The sequence below is a fragment of the Culex quinquefasciatus genome, chromosome 2 (assembly GCF_015732765.1).
Source record: "Culex quinquefasciatus strain JHB chromosome 2, VPISU_Cqui_1.0_pri_paternal, whole genome shotgun sequence".
NCBI classification, from domain to species: domain Eukaryota; kingdom Metazoa; phylum Arthropoda; class Insecta; order Diptera; family Culicidae; genus Culex; species Culex quinquefasciatus.
The window spans coordinates 197,637,200-197,655,633 of NC_051862.1; the positions used below are offsets into that span (position 1 = coordinate 197,637,200).

General features: G+C 38.3%; 3 protein-coding genes across 3 annotated transcripts; 2 read left to right on the forward strand and 1 right to left on the reverse strand.

Annotated features, from left to right (window-relative positions):
- Positions 1 to 1,580: 1,580 nt before the first annotated feature.
- LOC6036436 (FAD-dependent oxidoreductase domain-containing protein 1) lies at positions 1,581 to 6,679 on the forward strand. Its single transcript, XM_001846437.2, has 2 exons — positions 1,581 to 3,499; positions 6,248 to 6,679. Exons 1-2 carry the CDS (start codon positions 2,116 to 2,118, stop codon positions 6,385 to 6,387), a joined length of 1,524 nt encoding a protein of 507 aa, XP_001846489.2. The 5' UTR covers positions 1,581 to 2,115; the 3' UTR covers positions 6,388 to 6,679.
- Positions 6,447 to 7,657, reverse strand: LOC6036435 (calcium load-activated calcium channel). Its single transcript, XM_001846436.2, has 3 exons — positions 7,425 to 7,657; positions 7,279 to 7,356; positions 6,447 to 7,211 (listed from the first exon to the last, which is right to left on the reverse strand). Exons 1-3 carry the CDS (start codon positions 7,483 to 7,485, stop codon positions 6,799 to 6,801), a joined length of 552 nt encoding a protein of 183 aa, XP_001846488.1. The 5' UTR covers positions 7,486 to 7,657; the 3' UTR covers positions 6,447 to 6,798.
- A 4,749-nt stretch (positions 7,658 to 12,406) lies between these two features.
- On the forward strand, positions 12,407 to 14,188 carry LOC6036434 (probable 26S proteasome non-ATPase regulatory subunit 3). Its single transcript, XM_001846435.2, has one exon. It carries the CDS (start codon positions 12,542 to 12,544, stop codon positions 14,021 to 14,023), a length of 1,482 nt encoding a protein of 493 aa, XP_001846487.1. The 5' UTR covers positions 12,407 to 12,541; the 3' UTR covers positions 14,024 to 14,188.
- The last annotated feature ends 4,246 nt before the right edge of the window (positions 14,189 to 18,434 follow it).

Here is an 18,434-nt window from a genome sequence, read left to right on the forward strand (position 1 = left end):
CACTCAACCCCCGGTGGCTGATCACTTTTTCGTTTGACACTGTTTTAGATTGTACCCCGTTGGTTGGTCAAAGTCAAACTAAAATGTGACGAACTGTCACTTTTTACGCGGGCCTCACACTCACTTTCATACCAAACGTTTGGTAGTGTGTGTGAGCTCCGTGTAACGAGGGTGTCAAACTAAAAAGTGACTCCGTTAGTTTGAGAACAATTGGGTCCTAAAATGAAACTTAGATTGCTGATATTATAGTTTACAGCAATAAAGCTTATTATTCTGTGTACAATGACCCTTTGTACGACCACAACGAGTTTAAAATGGATTTTTGAATCAATTTTAAAAAATTAGCCTCGCGATCCTTCTTGACAGAAAAGCTCCTACTTGACAGTTCGTTCCAAGGAGACCATAGTTGATCCATCGAAAAAATGTTGTCTTGCCAAAAAAAAAATTTTTTGCATTAAAATGAAAAAAAGTGATCAGAAATGGTTTTTAATCGTGTTTTTTACCGTTGTACATAAAAATTGACAAAGGGCTTTAGTACCCAATTGTGTCCTAAAGTTATGCTTAAAGCATCGATAAAGCTTATTTTTCTGAGTACAGTGACCCTTTCGATCGCAAAGGATTTAAAATGGATTATTATATCAATTTTGAAAAATTAACTTCGCGGCCCTTCTTGGCAGAAAAGTTCCTAATAGTATAGTATACTTGATAGCGAGCAAATAGCGAGTTCCAAAGGGAACATAGTTGATCCATAGAAAAAATGTTGTCCTGTCAAACAAATTTTTTGCATTACAATGAAAAAAAGTGGTCAGAAATGGTTTTGAATCGTGTTTTTTACCGTTGTAGTTCTAGAAGTTAGGTCGTAAGCTCTGTTCAGATGTAGGAGTCGTCTCCCTGAGAAAACAACCTTCCTCGGTAGCGTCGTTTGTTGGCAGTCGGACTCACAAGGTCATCTGTTAGAATCCCGAGACGGATGGGAGTTTAGGTGTAAAAAGAGGCTTGGATTGCCTCAACGTTTAAAGTCTTCGAAAAACTAGTTTCAACTAGTTGTTCAAAAAAGAGAAGAATTTTAAAATTATAAAATTATAAAATTATGAATTATAAAAATATAAAATTATAACATTATATATGCAATTTTTCAGATATAAAAAAAAATATGCTAAAATACCGATGGTTTGACATCAATTAGGTCCTAAAGCCCTATGTCAATTTTAGTACCAACTGATTAGATGTCTAACAAAAAAAAGTCCTGAAATTGAAATTTTATTTCATATTAAGCATGCAAAAACTTTTTTTTTTGTTATATCTTGAAAACTAAGGTGGACCAGTGTAAAATGCATTCTTCAACTTTTTTTTCATTAAAATGTTGAAACCATGGCTTGTATTTTTTGGCGCGTCACAAAGTGTCAAAAGCGATCACAAATCTGTTGTTTTTGCATATCATCATACTAAGTCTTTGGGTAACACACCCTAACTGAAAATTATGTTTTCCCCTCCAATGTGCACCTGTTTTGTTCACCGTGCAAAAACTGCACGAAAACGTGGTTTGTTTACCGCGCGCATCGACTCCATCTGTCAATCAAAATTTCACTTTCGGTGCAGAACTTTTATGTAAACATCTGTATCTGCGGCGCGCGAGGTTACAAGTTCAGGAAATTTTAATTTTAAATTCGTGAAATAAGTTAGGAAAAGTTATCGTGAAATGGTGAACCGACTTGCGAGAAGATCTTAGTTTAATAATATTGTGATCGCTGAAAGTGATTTATGTAGTGAAGAAAGTCTTACATAAGAATCAAACTGCTAGGCAAAATATAAACCAAAATAAACATCATTAAAACATTGTCCGGTAATGGATAGGATTTGAATGCATTTAATCCACACAAATAGCCGGAAATCTTCGCCATGAACGTGCATTTTTGAAAGAGAGCACTTGTTGGTAAGCTCTGAGCAAATCAACGCAAGCAAACATCTCAAGCTTCTGCTAGACAGCAAACAGAGGGGCAGAATCATACGTAAATTGCTACTGATAAGATAACCGGCCACCCCATAAGGACGGCAATACGCTAAATTGTGGCAATCAATCGTCAACGAGGCTAGTGAAAGGATCATTAGAACAGAATGTTCCGTTTGAGTCGATCCCTTTTGGGCCGGCGGCCGTTGTCGTGTGGAAGTGCCCGGAGGTTCGCATCCGACGGTGGCAAAGGAGATGACTCCAAGGTGCGGCCGGAAGAGGTCGAGGCGAACCTGCAGAACCCACTGTCGCGAACGATGAAAATTCTCGGGAACGACATGAAACGGGTGAAGAACTTTATCCTGCCGAAGCGGGAATCGGTCGAGAGTGTGGACAACTATCTGGAACGGTACCGGAGGGAGGAGTTCCAGAGTCACTGTGACGTGCTGGTCATTGGGGGCGGTGGCGTGGGTTCGTCGATTGCGTACTGGTTGAAGAAACGGGCCCGGAATGGGTTGAACGTGGTCGTGGTGGAGAAGGATGCGACCTACCAGGAAGCGTCCACGTGTCTGTCGGTGGGCGGGTTGAGGCAGCAGTTTTCGATTGTGGAAAACATTCAGATGAGTTTGTACGGGGCTGAGTTTATGCGGAATATTAAGGAACATCTGGGAGACGACGTGGAGGTCAACTTCACCCCATACGGATATCTAATGTTGGCCTCGGAGCAAGGAGCGGAGCAGTTGCAGGAGAATTCCAAACTGCAAAACACTCTGGGTGCGAAGAATGAGATTTTGACTGCGGCACGACTCAAAGAACGCTTCCCCTGGATGAACACCGAAGGAATCGCGCTCGGTTGTCACGGCCTGGAAAAGGAAGGCTGGTTCGATCCGTGGGCACTGCTCTCCGGCTTCAAGAAACGCGCCATCGAGTACGGCACCCACTACGTCGAGGCGGAAATGGTCGGATTCGAGTTTCGCAAACAGCCGGATATCCTAGCCGAAGGCATCAACCAAGGCGAGTACGAAGGGCTGGACAAGGCGTATATCCGGATGAAGGACGGCGAAGTGCGTGACATCAAGTTTTCCATCGCGATCATTGCGGCCGGTGCCCAATCGGGCAAAATTGCCAAAATGGCACGCATCGGAACGGGCCAGGGCATGCTGAGTGTGCCACTTCCGGTGGAACCTCGCAAGCGGTACGTGTACGTGTACCAGTGTGGCAGTGACGGTGGCCCCGGAATCAACACCCCGCTCACGATCGATCCCACCGGAACGTACTTCCGGCGGGATGGCCTAGGTGGAAATTACCTAGCCGGGAGGAGCCCAGGTCCTGAGGAAGAACCCTCGGTAGACAACCTGGACGTAGATTACGGTTACTTTGACAGTCACGTGTGGCCACAGCTGGCGAATCTGGTGCCGTGCTTTGAGAACATCAAGGTGAAGAGCGCCTGGGCCGGATTTTACGAGTACAACACGTTCGACGAGAATGGCATCGTCGGGCCGCATCCGTACTACAACAATCTGTACATTGCGACCGGGTTCAGCGGCCATGGTGAGTACTCTCAGGGTGTTTTCTTTCTTTCTTTTTTTTGCAAACCGTTGATTTATTTTAAACTCTTAACAAGTGTTTATTTTGAGCAACTTTTGTTGTTGATTATTGATAGTTTATTGGTAGTAGGTATTAGACCTGTTTGACAACCTCCAATAAGCGATTTTCTTTATCTTTTGCCTATTTGGCGTTTTAAATATGTTTTCCTAGTTTTTTTTTTTTTTTAATTTTTGTTTGTTCGTCACATTTATACAAGACGCGAAGTATGGAGCTAAAAAGGAACAAATTTTATCTAAACTATAAAATTATAAAAACAAAATCTATTTGTAGACCTTTTCAAAAGTAAAGCCTGATTTAAACATTTTGAAATATTTTTTTAGCATTGAAAAAAGTTTCAGAGAAACCGTCAGTTGTAAATTGCGAACTAATTAGATGACATTTGGAAAAAAAATCATTTTCATCGATTCGAATTATTTGTGGGTCTGTATCTTACAAATTCATTGCCCGATTTTCCATGTTCCAGAGAGAAAATTGAAGGATTGTTTTTCAGCTTTTAGAAAATTTGTGGGTTTTTTTGCTTTCAAGAAGCATTTTTAAAAGCCATAAACTGCCGTTCGACGCATGATTGTCTTATGTTCAAAAAAGTGCAACTGAGAAAAACGCGGTTGAAATTTTTCGAACGATTTCTGTGTTTTTACGCATAATTGTCCCGTGGGTTCCTATTCGCCCTATGTATCTCTAATCGCCCCAGTTAGTAGTTCATCACCCATATTTGTGATTCTCTCAGGTAAACAAGACATATTGTTTAGTAAAACTAATGATTCCGTGTAAGAAAATACTTGGTGGGACAATTATGCGTAGAAATTTAACGATGGGACAAACAGACTTGGTGTTGTTTTGAATGAGTTTCCGAACAAAGTACCAGATTTTATGTGTTTTTCTTAAAGTACACATCGAACTAAACTTAAAAATGTTATAAAGTCAAAATCGTCCAAAAATGACATGGGACAATTAGGCGTAGAACGGCAGTAAAGTAGCGAAAACTTAAAAAGAAACAGTTAATTAAAAAAATGTGATGTATTTTTCGATTGCAAATTCAATTTAGCTTTAAAAAATATTTTCAATAATTTTTTTGTACAGGTTTTTAATATTTTTCAAAAAATCGGATTTTGAACCATGTCATTTTTGGTCGATTCTGACTTTTGTCATTTTTAGGTTTAGTTTGACGTTTACTTTTCGAAAAACACATAAAATCTAGTACTTTGTTGGGAAACTCATCAAAAACAACACCAAGTCTGTTTGTCCCATCGTTGTACTTCTACGCATAATTGTCCCACCAAGTATTTTCCTTCGCGGAATCATTAGTGTTGTGCATTGCATTGTGGCTTGTTTACCTTTTGTATAGCAAGAGAATAACACAATTTAATAAGAGTGATAAACTGCTAACTGGAGCGATCAGGGAGATATGGGGTGAATTCACGGGACATTTATGCGTAGAAACACAAAAGAAAAACGGCTGAAAATTTTCAATTGCGTTTTTTTCAGTTGCACTTTTTGAACATGGGACAATTATGCGTAGAACGGCAGTAAAACAAATTTAAAAAAATCGAAAACAAAAAAAATACTTATTTTTAGGATTTAATTTTTAGTGATAAACAGTTGAATAACAAAATCGAGATTTCTTTCCTACAATTTTGACAAAGACACAAAATCGATCAGAAAATCACTTTTCAAAATACTGAATTTCATACAGCAAAATTATATGGAGACATGTTTGGAAAAAATATAGATTCAAAATTGCTTCTTTTGAAATAGAAACAAAGTTTCATCACAGACAAAAAAAAAAAATAAAAAAAAACGCATAAATATTTGCGGTATTGTAGATAATTACTCAGTATTTATAAAAATATCTCAGAAAATAAAGGAGCTATAAGACTATGGCAAACAAATAAACAAACTCGCATTTTTTTGTGTTTGGCAATTTGCCAAACTCGCAAACAAAGCCAAACGCAGGCTGTCATACAGTTTGTTTGTTTGTTTGGCGTACTCTAATGCTTCCTTAATAGTCCAATTTTCAATGTTGAAAATTGAACATTTGTAAAATTTTGTGATTCCTCGAAAAAAATTTTTTTTTAAATTTTGAAATCAATTAAAAGGTTAAGTATTAGGATGTAACAAAAATGACTTTTTGGCGGGCATTCAAGGGTAGGCCTGAATTTTGAAAAAAAAAAATATTTTTTGAAATAATTATGGGAAAATGATTCTTATGACCAAACGAAAATTTTAGGCTACTTTTGAAAATTTTCATTTTTGAGTGGATTTATAACATTGAAGTTTGGAGCACTCTGGAGCTCGGTACAAACCTTCAAAGTTTGGCAATTTTTCGAAAATTCGCCCCGGCGAAAAAGATATGCGTCGCACCTCGCGCCGTTTGATTATGCTGGGACCAAATTTCAATGTTATATATACCAAAATATGCGCAAGGATCTGGCCTATACGTCGGTGATGTTAGGCTTTAGTGGACAAAATGCCTCAAAACGTGACATTAAAAAAATCTTTTTTTACGGGTTAAATCCCATTTAAAATTGAAGTAAATTGTAAAGAACGCTACACTGTTAGAAAAATTATATTTCAAATCAATGGTACCAATCGACCACATGATGATAATTTAGACAAAAAATAAAAATCTGGCAGCCTTTTTATTTTAAATTCTCGTTTCACGAACCTTCCACTTTTGTTCCGCCATTCCAGGCATCCAACAAACCCCGGCCGTGGGCCGCGCCATCTCCGAAATGATCATCGACGGCGACTTCCGCACGGTGGATTTGACGCGGTTCGGATTCGACCGAATTTTGGTGGACCAGCCGCTGTTCGAGGCCAACATCGTCTGACAGCGGGCGAAGGATTCGACTCAAGGACTGTGAGATTGGTAAGAAAGAAAGCAAAAAACTTTTTAAACGCAAATTTCCATGCATTACACACTATTAATCTATGGATTGATGCTGATGCGCGCGCGCGGTTCGGTAGGATGATTGATTGTTAACACCTTTCTTCTACTGATTGCGTTCTCTTCTTTGGGAGTGGAGCGTGACAGTTGGGAGAAAAGAACACACAAAAGTAAGGAGTAAATCATAATCTAGTCTAGTTATAAATAAATGAATCAACGTCGATTAAGTTTACAAACATTAACTGTTTTTCGCTAAACCCTTAATTTAACTCACGCTTTTTGGCTGACTTGTTCTTGAAATGATTTTTAAACGAATCAAAAATGCCTATCTCTGATGACTGTCCCTCTTCGCGCTTTACTTAAACTGTCCGGGCGTTGGTCCGAAGAGTCCTCCGGCCTGCTTGCTGGCGGCCCTCGACGGAGCAAAGCCGAGCAACTTCTGGATGTTCTGGCGGATGGACATCGTGCACAGAATGTACAGAAAGATGAACGAACACTCGGTGTAGTCCTGACCGGGAAGATTACGGTGGGACAGTCCCTGGATCCAGGAGATTGGAGTGAACGGCAGTCGGGCCACGATGCGACCGTCAAAGATGCTGTTGAACATGCTGAGCAGTGCCGTGAAGGCGAAACCCGTCGCAAACATCGACTTCATCTTGACCAGCGACAAATCGCGGTTGTTGTTCTTCAGCTTTTCCTCATCGCGTTCGATTTTCTTCTTGGCCGATTTGTCCAGCGAGTCGCCGTGGGTTTCCTTGCGCTTTTCCACTGAAAGTTAAAAAAGAATAATCTTTGTAAAAACCTCCTAAATTTCTCAACCCCAAGCAGTCCGTACATTTCTTGCTCTGCTTTTCCACTTCGCCCTTCAGCTTCTGGTACTTTTCGGTCCGGTACACCATGACCCAGGTGAGACCTGTGCGGAAGAGTTCAAAAGAGTTAGATATTTTTATCCGTGTGGAGCATGTGAGCCGCAGGACTGACCTTCGCCGAGAAAGGCGGTACAAATGGAGATAAACACAATCAGCAACGTGTCGGACCACATCTTTGAGCCGTGGATAAGTTAACTAACGAATGGCACGGGAATCGGGAAGATTTTCGTTCCAGCGGGGACACACACACTTAATTCGCACTAATCGAACTAGAAGAGGCCAATAAAATTCTCCTGGTCCGCGGTCTTCACCCTTGATTTCTGACCGTCGCGCGATTCTGACAGTTCGACTTCACGTCACTCGATTTTCAGGGTGTGTTGCGAAAGCGATGAAACTTGGAACAGTCGAGGTTCGTTTCCAATGATGGGGCGATAAATGTGCACGCGCAATCGAAATAACTCTTATTTGGGTTAAATTTATTTACATATCGATATTTCAGAAATGCAACGAACACTCAAAGTAAAAAGTATCCTTTTTTCCAGTTCACCCGTCGTCACCCTTTAAAAGGGTATCGAAAAAGTACTGAATTTGACATACCCTTTTAAAAGGGTGACGCCGGGTGAACTTTGAAAAGGGATAGAAAGTATCCATTTTGAGGATTGAAAGTACCCTTTTGAGGGATACTTCTGGCTTTGAGTGAAGAGTTAAACCGACGACGTTAAACTTATTGTCAAGCTTCTGTGATGTTTACCATGACAGCTGCGAAAATTTCACTCCATGCTATCGGCTCACATATTTCTTTTTAATTTCTCGATCGAGTTTTGACATTTGGTGTATATACTTTGAATGTGTTGGTAAATTTCTGACTAGAAAGAAGACAATGTCATGTCATAAGCTTTTGGAACGGAACGGAATCGGCGTAACACCTTATAATGTGGCCCACTTAAACCTTATTGGTTTCGTCAACGGATTCACAGGCGTGTATCGTTTTTTTCGATAAAACTCCGCCTCCCGGGTCTCCTAAGTGTGAAGGTATGGCACGGGGAGAGGGTAACGAATACCTATATTTTCACTTAAATATTTTTGCGTCCACCTCCGGATTCGATCCGGCGGCCTCTGGATTGTGAGTTCAGTGCGCGGTCTGATTGATCCACACAGGCAGACAAAAAAAAAAAAGCTTTCAGTAAGGTGGAAACATTTGAAAATCTTGATTTTCACTGTTCCTCGGTACACAGCGAGGTTGGAGGAACACTGTTTATTGTTACTGAAACTGATCAATTTTGCATCTTTTCATACGATTTTCAACCATTTGCGATCACTTTTTTCATTTTAATGCAAAAAGGTGAAGGTGGTTATGCACATATGACTAATTTACAAAGAACATTGCACAAAGCTCTTATCATGTTTTCTCGTAATTATCAATTTCGGATTTTGTGACCCCATTTTAGTCAAACTTGATTGGTTGATTGCCTTATAAAATACCGAATTTATTTTTTCAATATTTCATCGCCGTCATGTTGATTTTTAAAATTTCTTTACCACTTCCGGCTTTCCGGCCACTCCGAGTTGAAACCCATATCCTATCAGTTGGTCCTAACCCCATTGCCCCAAATCATTGCGGTCCGAAAGCCTCCTGGCAATCTTCACGATGAAGTAACTTCATCCAAGTTGGTGCTCACAATGTGCGCGCGCGCGTGTGTGTGTGTGTGTGTGTGTGTGTGTGTGTGTGTGTGTGTGAGAAGAAAAAAAACCAACGCGAGGTCCGTCTCGGATGAAACCCATGAATTTTCTGAGGCTAAGTGCTAGCTTAAATAGTATCGCACGGCATGCTACAACCATGGTGCAACCACAGAGTAATCCAGAGGGAGCACTGGCATTTAATTTATGGTTGCGTTACGCGGTACATCGTGGTACATCGCCCCTTCAGGAAAAACTTAGCATGAGAAGTTATTTTTTTGCTATCTTAGTTCACTGGATTTTCACAGGCGTTACGGTTTTCAATGACAGTTTTCCTTGTCAGAAATTCAAAACATTATTAAATCAGTTGAAAATTCATAATTTGTTACCAACTTGGTGAGGTTAACAACTTTTAATGATTTAAACAGTTTTCTTCCTATGTAACAGTATGGGAGTCGTACTAGGTGCAGCAAGCTGAACCGAGGTTAGGAGAACCAATCTCACAAATAAATGCAAACCTTCCTTGGCCAGGAAGAAAATACCCACCTCCGGCTTTTGCGCCAGTGTGGCTCCGATTGCCCTCGATTGCCGGAAGGTGTGTTACGAGCCCGACTAGTTCTGTTCAGGGCGAATGTACATAATTTTTATTGACCTGGCAAAATGCATCAAGGACAACTTGGGGAGCTTAATCTAGCTGATCTGACTTGATTTGTGTAGCTTGTCGTCCTCCTCGCTAACGCTCGTGATGCTGATGTTACGTGGCCGCTTGATGGTAGTGCAGCAACTAGCAGGAATGCGGATGAACCCCACAGCTGCGTACGCCGTCTGATGTACGGCGACTTGTCGTCAGATGACTACTTGCAGGAGATGGTCACGCAGCTCTGCGCTTCTCTACGGTGGCAAAATCGGTAGCGCAAGGTAGCGCGACCTGAGTGGCTTCATCAGGATGTTGATGGTACTGCGGAGTCCTGGTCACGTGATAAAATGCGTACACGTGTGTGTGTGTCAAGATTGAGTGTGTGCGTGTGTGCGAATTGCGGAGAATGCCCAAGTGCGTCAAATGCGGTATTGGCGCCAAAGATGGTGGACGTCAGATGGATCGCACCCGTCCGGCGGCGATCGCGATCGTTGCTCGCAATAAAAAAATATAATACTTCTTTCGTTTGGTTTTTTTTCGAAAATAGTTAACAATTGGGTACTAAAGCCCTATGTAAATTTTTATGTAGGGGAAAGTGGGGCAAGTGTAACAAGCTAAGGAAATGCTCGTTATAACCCATTAAAAAGTTAAAAAATCTGTCGGATTTTATTATAATCATCTTATTCTAGGTCTTGACTAAGACTTTGTTAAAACAAGTTTTTAAAAAATCCTGTTTTTTAATGTGAAAAATTGATTTTGAAATTTTGATTTTCCGTACGTTCTACTCAACTAGTGGGGCAAGACGAACAACCCGTTGGGGCAAGAGGAACAATGCATCAAAAAACATGTTAATTTGCTAACAATTGAACTGTTATCACTTAGATACATCAGATTAGAATGTATTTGAATGGTTTCTTCATTTTTAGATTAAATAATAATATTTTACTAAAAGTTTTATCGTTTTTACGAAAAAAAAAATACTACTTCGATGATAAATAGTAAATTTTAGTAATATCACTATACTTTGTATGAACAATTTTTTTAACGATTGTTTATCAGTTCTTAAGTACTTTCAAGTATTTATTTCCCAATAAAATATGTTCTTGCAGCAATTCGTAATTTTTCCATGCTAAAAATCCATATGGTACACTTGCCCCACCTGAACAAGATTTTTTAAAAGCTCTCAACAAAAATAACCAAAAGTTAAATCATACTTTGTAATAGTGGCATGTCATTTGTAGGGACAATACTGATCTAGGAAAAATAGCATTTTGATAAAATGAGCCTTAAAACGAACCCTAAGCCTTATTTTTTACTTTCCAAATATTATAAGAAAACAAAGGTTTTGAAAAAAACTTCATTAAATCTTATGCCCCGTGGCGTTTACGTCATTTTGGCGGTTATGTGGTAGTAGAATCAGCTAAGTGCATTGCTAGCAACAATTCCTCATACTGGAAATAATCAAAATTGTAAAAATTACGGCCGTAGGAGCGATTGTTCCTCTTGCCCCATGTGGTCGTCTTGCCCCACCTTCCCCTACAACGGTAAAAAACACGATCAAAAACCATTTCTGATCACTTTTTTTTCATTTTAATGCAAAAAAAAATTGACAAGACAGCATTTTTTCGATGGATCAACTATGGTCCCCTTGGAACGAGCTGTCAACTAGGAGCTTTTCTGTCAAGAAGGACCGCGAGGATAATTTTTCAAAATTGATTTAAAAATCCATTTTAAACTCTTTGTGGCCGTACAAAGGGTCATTGTACTCAGAAAAATAAGCTTTATCGCTTTAAACAATAATATCAGCAATCTAAGCTTCATTTTAGGACCCAATTCCCATTGTATAAATACATTTATTGTCGCTTACAATTTAATTTGCCCTTTCATTAAAACTTGCTTTACATTTTTTCGTGTTTTCTCCCACGGCACACCAGTAAACTAATTCGTAATCCAACTCCTTCTAACGTGAACTTCCTCCTACGACACAACAGGTAACATTTTTGTATTCCAACTCCTTCTAACGGCCCGTAGACAAGGTCGTCGGGCGAGCTTTCACCCACGGTCAACACATCTTCGCATACCGACTTTCCAACGGCCCGTAGACGGGGACAGTTCACGGTGGTTTTTTCTCGCACCAGAACAGGTCACTTTTTATTTTTTTTTCCGCAATCGGTCCCGACAGTAAATTGTTTGACAGGATATTTTCAAATATTGGCTACTTGATTTAATTCAAATGTCCGTTCAAAAACATAACGCCTGAGAAAAAAAAACATAACGCCTGCTACCCTTAGGAAAATCCAACAGCAACAACCGTAACGCAGCCACAAAATTCGATGACTTTTGTAGGGACTGCGTCCTCTGGATTACTCTGTGGTGCAACATTCTCGCGTGACAATTCCACGGAAGCAGGAGGTAAGGTAAAATTTGCTAAGTGCTAGATACTTGAATCTAAATAATGTGTTTGAGAAAGGCTGCGCTCAGCCCTGCGAAATACGTTAATATCGGGTGGTCAGTTAAAAAATGTCCAGCTGTCATGTAAATATACTTTGAATATGTTGGTAATTTTCTGACTAAAAAGCCTTATTCTAATTAAAATCGAAAAAAAAACAAAATTTTGATATTTAATATACATCATAATTTTTACATTTTTTGTACATTTTCAATTTACAGTGTATCACCAACCCGAGTCGATTGGAAACGAACCTCAAACTTCAACCCCAAAAAAAGTTCACCTGCCCGAGAAGGAAAAGTTCATCCGCTTTTGACAGCTCCAATGACTCGACACAAACCAAAGTGACAGTCGTCAGCCATTGTTGAACAAAACACCGCGGTCGGAACAAGTCATCGTCGTTGAAAAAGAAAAGGATTTCTCCCGTGAAAATTGTGTAAAATCATCCCGGAACGCACGCGTAACGATGGTCGCCCAAACTGCGGACCCGGCCCCGGCCGTCCAGGACGTGGAAATGGAGAGCGCCGAGGACGTTGAGGCCGCCAAGAAAGATGCGGAACTGTTGTCGGTGCAGGAGATTCGTGAACACGCTCGCCAGATCGACAAAGCCGTTTCGAGCAAGGAACCGAGATTTATTCTGCGTGTGTTGCGATCGCTGCCGAACACCCGCCGAAAGTTGAGTCTGGTGGTGGTCCGTTCGCTGGCGGTGCAGCTGTATCCGGCCGGGTCGGAGAGGGAAGGCATTATGGCTTACATCGAGGAGTTCCCGGAAGGTACGCAGGAGCCGGAGCTGCCGCGGCCACGAGCTGCGATTAAGAGTCCGCTGCCGGAGGTGGACGCGTACTTCCATCTGTTGCTGCTGGTGAGACTACTGGACAAGAACGAATTGGCCAAGGCCTCGAAGTGCACGCAGGATCTGATGACGAAGATTGTTGGCCAGAATCGTCGTTCGCTGGATTTGATTGCGGCCAAGAGCTACTTCTATCACTCGCGGGTGGCCGAGTTGAACGGGGAGTTGGACAGCATTCGCTCGTTCCTGCACTCCCGGCTGCGTACCGCGACTCTTCGTAACGATTTCGAGGGTCAAGCCGTGCTGATCAACTGTTTGTTGAGAAACTATCTGCACTACTCACTGTACGACCAGGCCGACAAGCTGGTCAACAAGTCGGTGTTCCCGGAGACGGCCAGCAACAACGAGTGGGCCCGTTTCCTGTACTATCTGGGTCGCATCAAGGGCGCCAAGCTGGATTACAGCGCTGCTCACAAGAACCTGGTCCAGGCATTGCGCAAAGCCCCACAACAGGCGGCTGTTGGATTCCGCCAGACCGTACAAAAGTTGGTCATCGTTGTTGAACTCCTGCTCGGAGACATCCCCGAGCGACAAATTTTCCGCCAGGCCGCGCTGCGTCGTTCCCTCGGTCCCTATTTCCAGCTGACCCAAGCCGTTCGCCTCGGAAACCTGCAACGCTTTGGTGAAGTCCTGGAGAACTTTGGTGACCAGTTCCGTCTGGATCACACCTTCACGCTGATCATCCGTCTGCGCCACAACGTCATCAAAACCGCAATCCGTTCGATCGGCCTGTCTTACAGCCGAATCAGCCCGAAGGACATTGCCCGCAAGCTCGGACTGGACTCGCACGAGGACGCCGAATTCATCGTGGCCAAAGCGATCCGCGACGGAGTCATCGAGGCCACCCTGGACCCCGAGAAGGGATACATGCGCAGCAAGGAAAGCACCGACATCTACTCCACTCGCGAGCCCCAACTCGCGTTTCATCAGCGCATCAGCTTCTGTCTGGATTTGCACAACCAAAGTGTGAAGGCGATGCGCTACCCGCCCAAGTCGTACGGCAAGGAGCTGGAAAGTGCCGAAGAGCGGCGCGAACGCGAACAGCAGGACCTGGAGCTGGCCAAGGAAATGGCCGAGGAGGACGATGATGGCTTCTAAGCTGTGGGAGAGAGGAGGAGAGCAGGAGTGCTGAATTTAGTAATCAAATCCATTTAAACACCGCTGAGAACACACTTACTGTAATTGCAAACCCTTTATTATTCTAATATTCTGATGAACAATAAAACTGATTTGTCGTCGAAAAAAGGTCGATGTTGAGCCTAAGAGAAATTTCATTTTTATAAAAATTGCAACCAAACGAACTATGATAATGATAATACCAGCTTTTTAAAGTATTTATGTCTCGGGTGTGTTTTTAAAAAGCCGTAAGAGCCAACTTGACCTCCGACACTAGTTTTCATTTTTCTCCAAATTGAAACAAAATTTTATTTATCTTCAACATTGAGCACTTGAAGGACGTGTAGATGAACAATCTCAAGCATTTCTGAATTTTGGAGTTGGTTTTGGATGAGTGTGTGAAAAACAAATCTCACCGACCTGTACAGGTAATTCACAAGATTCATACAGATTTTAAAGTAACAATCTGGCATCACTGCTGCCAGTAGTCAAATAACCACAACAGCGTCTCCTAGGCGGCCAAACCGATAAACTATCATTTTAGTGATGAGCCCGCATGTAGGCAACCCGCACTACACGGCACCCTCCACTGAACAGGTCTGTGTTGGGTTTGTTAAATATCTGCCACGGTAAATATTTAAAATGACTTCCATCATTGCCATGATTTTTCGTTCAATGATATAAATTTTGCGTCGCTTTCAATATTTTGACAAAATTCCTTCTACATGTTGTTTAGAATACTGCTCTACACATGCGGATTCCTTTTGGAAACGATTATCCCATTCCTTGCGAAGTTATGGAAATCGTCATTAATCAATGATTGCCAAGTAGGACGTCAATGATTGTTCCACAAAATTATATAAATTTTGAGACACATTTGATTAAGACCAAAAATTCCTTGAGTGGCTTCAAGAAGGCAACAACCGGCACATGCTGAGTTTGGTGGAAGAATTGAAGAATTTAAGAATTTTAGAATTTTAGAATTTTGGAGTTTTAGAATTTTAGAATTTTAGAATTTTAGAATTTTAGAATTTTAGAATTTTAGAATTTTAGAATTTTAGAATTTTAGAATTTTATAATTTTAGAATTTAAGAATTTAAGAATTTAAGAATTGGGTACTAAAGCCCTATGTAATTTTTTATGTACAACGGTAAAAAACACGATAAAAAACCATTTCTGATCACTTTTTTTCATTTTAACGCAAAAAAATTTTTTGTCAAGACAACATTTTTTCGATGGATTAACTATGGTCCCCTTGGAAAGAGCTGTCAAGTAGGAGCTTTTCTGTCAAGAAGGACCGTGGAGTTAATTTTTCAAAATTGATTCAAAAATCCATTTTTGACTCTTTGTGGTCGTGCAATGGGTCATTGTACTCAGAAAAATAAGCTTTATCGCTGTAAACAATAATATCAGCAATCTAAGCTTCATTTTAGGACCCAATTTAAGAATTTAAGAATTTAAGAATTTAAGAATTTAAGAATTTAAGAATTTAAGAATTTAAGAATTTAAGAATTTAAGAATTTAAGAATTTAAGAATTTAAGAATTTAAGAATTTAAGAATTTAAGAATTTAAGAATTTAAGAATTTAAGAATTTAAGAATTTAAGAATTTAAGAATTTAAGAATTTAAGAATTTAAGAATTTAAGAATTTAAGAATTTAAGAATTTAAGAATTTAAGAATTTAAGAATTTAAGAATTTAAGAATTTAAGAATTTAAGAATTTAAGAATTTAAGAATTTAAGAATTTAAGAATTTAAGAATTTAAGAATTTAAGAATTTAAGAATTTAAGAATTTAAGAATTTAAGAATTTAAGAATTTAAGAATTTAAGAATTTAAGAATTTAAGAATTTAAGAATTTAAGAATTTAAGAATTTAAGAATTTAAGAATTTAAGAATTTAAGAATTTAAGAATTTAAGAATTTAAGAATTTAAGAATTTAAGAATTTAAGAATTTAAGAATTTAAGAATTTAAGAATTTAAGAATTTAAGAATTTAAGAATTTAAGAATTTAAGAATTTAAGAATTTAAGAATTTAAGAATTTAAGAATTTAAGAATTTAAGAATTTAAGAATTTAAGAATTTAAGAATTTAAGAATTTAAGAATTTAAGAATTTAAGAATTTAGGAATTTAAGAATTTAAGAATTTAAGAATTTAAGAATTTAAGAATTTAAGAATTTAAGAATTTAAGAATTCAAGAATTTAAGAATTTAAGAATTAAGAATTTTAGAATTTTAGAATTTTAGAATTTTAGAATTTAGGAATTTAAGCATTTAAAAAAATTATGAAAAGTACTTTTCAATAGAGCTTTATGACGTTTCGCGTACACACACTAGCGCACCATTTGATTTTGCTGGCCGGACAAAATTTAACCTCAATCTTTTTCATGTACGTACACACAATACATGCGCACGTAGATAACTCTTATATTGGTCGATGAAAAGTAGGTCGTTTCGTCATTCCAGAATGACAGAAAAAAGTAGTTTCACCACAGAGTAACCCCTGCCTCTTGATTTTTGGTTCCACTTTGTGGTACATCGCACGCCTGCTACCAGCAAACCTTATGGTGCAATAAAATGAAATGACAAAAAAAAATGACAGGACAAAAAATTTTCAATGGATCAACTATGGTCCCCTTGGAACGAGCTTTCAAGGAGGACCTTTCTGTCAAGAAGGTTCGCTAAGTTATTTTTTTTAAATTGATTTAACCATAGCTTTTACACCCAGATTTTTATTACAGATACTTTAGTATTTTCAAAACTACGGGAACTTTTGACATATTTTTTTATTTATCCGCTAAATTACTGTCTTTGTAGTTATTTACAACAAAGTTTGACTATTTTTACAATCAGATTCTTGCAGGATTGGGTCCGTAAGTTTGACCATTTTGGAATAAGAAGACAACAACTTCCCTGGTTGGTGTGCACCCTTATGTAAGGTATGCACTTCGGAAGAAACCGGTCAAGAAAAATTTCAAATGAATGGGCAGCAGCGGTAGCGAAAGCAAGCCAGGGAGGGTGAAGAAAAGCCACAAGAAAACGTTCCCTCTCTTTTGTCCTGCCGTTCGTAAAGCTGTTTCTTGACCCCCTTTCTTTCGAAGAGCATACCGGCCCTTAAGCATAAATTTGTGATTTCATTGTTCACAACGGTAAAGCTTACGTGGTGATTATTGCATTCGATCGTACGTGGTGATTATTGCATTCGATCGTAATATTTCGATCGTAATTTCTCGACTCACGATCGAGATTTCTCGATCGTAATATTACGATCGTAATTTGTCGAAGGTAAGTCGTAATTTGTCGATGGGAAGTCGTAATTTGTCGATAGTAGATTGAGATCATTCGATCGTAATTTCTCGATCTACCATCGACAAATTACGACCGACGATCGAGAAAATCTCGATATGTGTTTTAAAAATTTCAGGTATTAAAAAATTTCAAAAACTTCAAAAATTTCAAAAATTTTAAAAATTTCAAAAAATTCAAAAATTTAAAAAGATCCAAAAATAAAAAAAAAATCAACAATTTCAAAAATTTGAAAAGATTCAAAAATTTAAAAAAAAAATCTAAAATTTCAAAAATTTAAAAAGATTCAAAAATTAAAAAAAAAAATAAAAATTTTATTTTTTTAGGAATTTAAAATTTTTAAAAACTTTGAAAATTTAATTTAATTTTTGTTTAATTTTAAATTTTTGTTTGAATTTTTGAATTTTTTTGAAACTTTTATGTTTTTTTTAAATTTTTTATGATTTTTCTAAAATTTTGAAATCTTAAAAAAAAATTATTTTTTTTGAAAATTTTTAAGTTTTTGAAATTTTTGAAATTTAATTTTTGAAATTTTTAAAATTTTTGAGATTTTTTAAATTTTTGAGATTTTTTAATTTTTTTAATTTTTAGATTTTTTTGAAATTTTTGATTTTTTTAAAATTTTTTAAATTTTTGAATTTTTTTATATTTTTAAAATTAAAAAAAAAATGATTTTTTTGAAATTTTTAAAATTTTTGAAATTTTTAAAGTTTTTGAAACTTTTGAAATTTTTTTAATTTTGTAATTTTTTAATATGAAATTTTTCAACATGGAATTAGTTGATTTTTTTTAAATTCATATTTTTTTTTTAAATTAAATTAAAAATGCTATTACAAATTTCGATCGTAATTTCTCGATCCACGATCGAGATTTCTCAACAGTAAAATTACGATCGTAATTTCTCGATGGTAAGTCGTAATTTGTCGATGGTAGATCGAGATTTGTCGATGGTAAGTCGTAATCTTACTATCGAGAAATCTCGATCGTGAGTCGAGAAATTACGATCGTAATATTACGATCGAATGCAATAATCACCACGGTAATATTTCGATCGTAATTTCTCGACTCACAATCGAGATTTCTCGATCG